Raw genomic sequence first — 5,285 nt, forward strand, 5'->3', positions numbered from 1 at the left:
ACTTTGTCCCTAAGTTAATTTGAGTTCGTTTACTTGATTGGTGCCGAAAAAAGCTACTTGATTGGTGTCGAAAGAAATGCCTGATAGAGGGAGGAGGGGGTGGGCGGGGCGGGGTGGGGTTGTGAGTGCTGGGTAATTGGTTCAATTGTTGTTGTTGATTCTGGAATAATTGCTGTCAGCTGAGAGTGGGCTGTGTGTATAAAAGGTGTCGCTTGGTGCCTGAAGGGATGGTTCAGTTGTTTGGGATGACGGGGGATTTTGGAGTGAGGAGTTTCTTCCCAGTGCTGGTGTTAGTTGGAGCTGTTTGTTGCTCTGATACTTGGCAACAGTTTCCAGGCCACAGGTTTCCATGGATAATAGTCAAAGCCACCCCGAGGCCTCAGACATTCCCTCCTCCTGGGCCTCCCTTTGATTCCCATTTCCGTGTGTCTGAGGGTCAAGGTGTGTCTCCAGTGCAGAGTGTGAGGGTGCAGTGTGGAGAGGACAAGCTGCTGCTCAGGGTCCAGCTGGATTTATTTGGAACCAGGCACCTGGTTAAAGCTGCTGATCTGACCCTGGGGACAGCAGGTTGTCGGCCAACCAGGATCTACTCTCAGAACCACACTGTCCTCTTTGACTATGGACTCCATGAGTGTGGCAGCAGATTGCAGGTAATGTGAATCCTCAAACTCTGCCTCTGAGCTGGGGCTGTAGGTTGTTCCCCACTCTTCACTCCAGCACTGGGTGAGATGTCATTGATATTGAGGAGATAGCTGTCTCCTGCTTTATAAACCCCAAACTAGCTTTCTATTCAGGATTGTACTTCACTTTCACTGGTCTGAGTCTCTCCAACCCCATTGTTCTGGAAGCTTCTCTTTGCTTCCTCCAAGCTTTTCCTCTTGTTTTGAGGATTTTCAGTTTGATTTCCCCTCATTCAGATCAACTCCACTGAGGGTTGGGTTTCAGTCCAGTTTAATCCAATTTTGGGATGAGTCTGAATGTAATGGGAATTGAGATGGATTGGACTAAAGAGGAACTCCACACTTCCCACTTTCCCAGTCATTGGAATAAATGGGGCCCTGATTACAAACTGTTTCCAGGCTCCAAATTACTGACAACTTGTGGCTTCTTTTCCTGTTAACTGAAGCTTGCATTGAATCACTTCCCTGTTAATTGATTCTGGTCTTGTGCTCATGATCTCTCCTTGCAGCAAGGGCTGAGGTTGCATAGCAACACTGCTAACCAGATGAGGCCCTTCAGCCTGTTCCCCAGTCATTATGATCAGGACTGAGCTTCCCACAGCCTCCATGTTCCTGTCCTCACAACATGATTCCCTCATGACCAGAAATATATCCCTCTGTCCTAAATATCCTCAGTGAGTGACCATTTCCCAGCTCTCTGGGGCTGGAGAGAATTCCAAAGATTCATCAGCTGCTGAATGAAGAAATTCTTCATCACATTAAATCCTAAATGACTGACCCCCTGCCCTGAGATGACCTCCCTGCTAACAGAATCTCCAGCTTGGGGGAAGCAGCCTCTTCACACTGACCCTGTCAATCCCCCTGAAGAATTGTTTTAATGAGATGAGTTCATTGTTAACCCCAGTGTAGAACATTCTCATTTCAGATCAGTTCTTCATTCCTTAAGCTGCTGTCTTTCAGATGACTGGAGATTTCCTGATCTACAGCACCCACCTGAGCCACAGCCCAGAGTATCATGGATCTGTTATTGTGAGAACCAATGGAGCGGTCGTTCCCATTGAGTGTCGTTATTTTAGGTGAGAATCTTTACTCGATTGTCAATAAGATCTCCAGCTGCTAGTGACCTCTAAACTTGTCCTAAAATGTCTGCACTGTCTTTCCAGGAAGGGCAATGTGAGCAGTAACCCCATCAAGCCCACCTGGATCCCATTCAGCTCCACCAGGTCTGGAGAAGGGCATCTGTCATTCTCACTGCGCCTAATGAATGGTATGTGATGGGTGGATGGGGAGTGATTTCCTGTCCTCATTCACTGGGAGTTACACCCACTGTCTCCAACCCTTGTCCTCTTGTCCTTCAGGTGACTGGCTTACAGAGCGCACTTCGACTGTCTACTACCTGGGTGAGCTCATTCACATTGAGGCCTCTGTTTCAATGAGCAACCACATGGCCCTGAAGCTCTACATTGACCGCTGTGTAGCGACATTGAGGCCAGACAAGGACTCCAGCCCGAGATACAGCATCATTGACTACAATGGGTAAGGAGCTCTCTGCTTCCTCCAGCTGCTCCCATCTCAATGGCTTCTCTGGATTCACTTCTTGTCCCTTTTTCCATCTTTCTTCAGCTGCCTCCTGGACACCAAAGCTGAGGACTCCTTTTCAACCTTTGTGTTGCCAGGAGAGGAGCGGGAGCCGGACAAGCTCCGCTTTGACCTGGATGCCTTCCGTTTCTTTGGAGATGAGCGTTCCTTGGTAAGAGGAAGCTGATCATTACGGGTCTCCATGTTGGGAGGGAGTCACTAAATAACCACTTGTGTTGCATGTGTCCCTCAGATTTTCATCACCTGTCACCTGAAAGTTGTTCCAGTGGATCGGAGAGATTCCAGGAACAAAGCTTGTACTTTGCTGAAGATGCAGGATGTGTAAGTTCCCCCTCTCTCCCTCAGGGATGTGTTTGTGTGGAGAAGTGATGCACAACCTAGTTGACTGATTTCTCTTATTTAGCTGGACCCCATTGGAGGAATCGATCTTTGACATTTGTGCCTGTTGCCATGTGGGGAACTGTGGGGCCACAAGGGATTTGGGATTTGGATCCAGAGGAAGGAGAGTTCTTGCAGCTGAAGCTGGTGGGACATTGATCCTCTAGATGTGGGAGCTTCCCCCTTTCCCCCCTCTAACTGGAATGGTTGATATTGCAGAGAGTGAAGCTGGATTGAAGTGGGAGGCTGAGGCCTCACTTGGACCCCTGCTCATTCTGGATACTGATGGGACCAACCTGGCAACAGCCTCCCTGAATGAGGCTGAGGGAAAGATACAGGAGAGGTCTCCAGGGGGTGAGTTGGCTGACTGCTGGTTTCCATTTCCCCCTCAGTGTTAGCTTCAGTAACCATTGGTTTCTCATTGCTTTGTAGGTGTGGAGTCTGAGGTGGTCCTGATTGTGACCCTGACTGTGACAGCTGTCTCTCTGATCTCTGCTTCATTGATCACCTTGTTCCTGTACAGGAAACACAAACAAACTCTGTTCAACCAGTCATCAAATGATCAATAAAGACCTGTGCTTGTTTCCAGTGTCTGGGAGCTGATTGGTCAATGCATCCTCCATGTTAGTTTGATGGCTTCATGGGACTAATGGCAGGGGTGAGCCAATCCCAGCACAGAACTGGGCCTGCTGAATGATTGGTTTACTGAGGGTTGAAAGAGAAACAATAACTCTCTGGATTTGATGGGGCTGCTGCTGGTTTTCTGTCTGTTTCAGAGCCCAGTGTCGAGGAGGGTTGTGATCAGGTCTGGGGATGTCCTTGTGGAGCTGAGCCTGGCTGCTGTTGCTGTTTCCTGGTGCTGCCTCCTTCTCTCCCATGGTGATGTTCCCCCCCTGGAGAGGGTCAGATCACTAAAGCAGCTGTCCTCCCTGGCTGCCTAACTCTGCATCACTTTCACTGAGTGAACAGAGATGAGGAATTGACCTGGGAGAATGTTCTACTGGTCAAGCTGGCTGAGTCCTATTGTGGAGGTGCCGGCGTTGGACTGGGGTGAACACAGTAAGAGTTTAACAACACCAGCTTAAAGTCCAACAGGTTCATTTGGTAGCAAATACCTCTGCTCTTTGTGATTTTTATTAATGACTTAGAGGAGGGGGCTGAAGGGTGGATCAGTAAATTTGCTGATGACACCAAGATTGTTGGAGTAGTGGATGAGGTGGAGGGCTGTTGTAGGCTGCAAAGAGACATAGATAGGATGCAAAGCTGGGCTGAAAAATGGCAAATGGAGTTTAACCCTGATAAATGTGAGTTGATTCATTTTGGTAGGACTAATTTAAATGTGGAATACAGGGTCCAAGGTAGGGTTCTGAAGACTGGAGGAACAGAGATCTTGGGGTCTATATCCACAGATCTCTAAAGGTTGCCACTCGGGTGGATAGAGCTGTGAAGAAGGCCTATAGTGTGTTAGCTTTTATTAACGGGGTTGAAGTTTAAGAGCCGTGGGGTTATGCTGCAACTGTACAGGACCTTGGTGAGACCACATTTGGAATATTGTGTGCAGTTCTGGTCACCTCACTACAAGAAGGATGTGGAAGCGCTGGAAAGAGTGCAGAGGAGATTTACCAGGATGCTGCTTGGTTTGGAGGGTAGGTCTTATGAGGAAAGGTTGAGGGGGCTCGGGCTGTTCTCTCTGGAGTGGAGGAGGCTGAGGGGAGACTTAATAGAGGTGTATAAAATGATGAAGGGGATAGATAGTGAACGTTCGAAGACTATTTCCTCGGGTGGATGGAGCTATTACAAGGGGGCATAACTATAGGGTTCATGGTGGGAGATATCCTTCCTATATCAGGGGTAGGTTCTTTACACAGAGTGGTTGGGGTGTGGAATGGACTGCCTGCAGTGATAGTGGAGTCAGACACTTTAGGAACATTTAAGCGGTTATTGGATAGGCACATGGAGCACACCTGGATGATGGGAAGTGGGATAGCTTGATCTTGGTTTCAGATAATGCTCGGCACTACATTGTGGGCTGAAGGGCCTGTTCTGTGCTGTACTGTTCTATAAGCTTTTGGAGCGCTGCTCCTTCGTCAGATGGAGTGGAAATGTGCTCTCAAACAGTGCACAGAGACACAAAATTAAGTTACAGAATATTGATTAGAATGCGAATCCCTACAACCAGCCAGGTCTTAAAGATACAGACAATGTGGGTGGAGGGAGCATTAAGCACAGGTTAAAGACATGTGTATTGTCTCCAGACAGGGCAGCCTGCAAGTCCAGGAAGCAAGCTGTGGGGGTTACTGATAATGTGACATAAATCCAACATCCCGGTTTAGGCTGTCCTCATGTGTGCAGAACTTGGCTATCAGTTTCTGCTCAGTGACTCTGTGCTGTCGTGTGTCATGAAGGCCGCCTTGGAGAACGCTTACCTGAAGATCTGAGGCTGGATGCCCATGACTGCTGAAGTGCTCCCCCACAGGAAGAGAACAGTCTTGCCTGGTGATTGTTGAGTGGTGTTCATTCATCTGTTGTTGCAGCGTCTGCATGGTTTCCCCAATGTACCATGCCTCGGGACATCCTTTCCTGCAGCATATCAGGTACACAGCGTTGGCTGAGTTGCAAGAGTAGGTA

At 48.5% G+C, this 5,285-nt stretch overlaps 1 protein-coding gene across 1 annotated transcript; it reads left to right on the plus strand.

Moving 5' to 3' along the window:
- The first annotated feature begins 227 nt into the window (after positions 1 to 227).
- Positions 228 to 2,824, plus strand: LOC144489467 (zona pellucida sperm-binding protein 3-like). The gene is made up of 7 exons (XM_078207330.1): positions 228 to 650; positions 1,641 to 1,756; positions 1,844 to 1,947; positions 2,039 to 2,216; positions 2,304 to 2,430; positions 2,512 to 2,600; positions 2,683 to 2,824. The coding sequence occupies exons 1-7, from the start codon at positions 228 to 230 to the stop codon at positions 2,822 to 2,824; spliced, it is 1,179 nt and encodes a 392-aa protein (XP_078063456.1).
- Positions 2,825 to 5,285: the final 2,461 nt, after the last annotated feature.

This window comes from Mustelus asterias, unplaced genomic scaffold (genome assembly GCF_964213995.1).
Source record: "Mustelus asterias unplaced genomic scaffold, sMusAst1.hap1.1 HAP1_SCAFFOLD_2215, whole genome shotgun sequence".
NCBI lineage: Eukaryota > Metazoa > Chordata > Chondrichthyes > Carcharhiniformes > Triakidae > Mustelus > Mustelus asterias.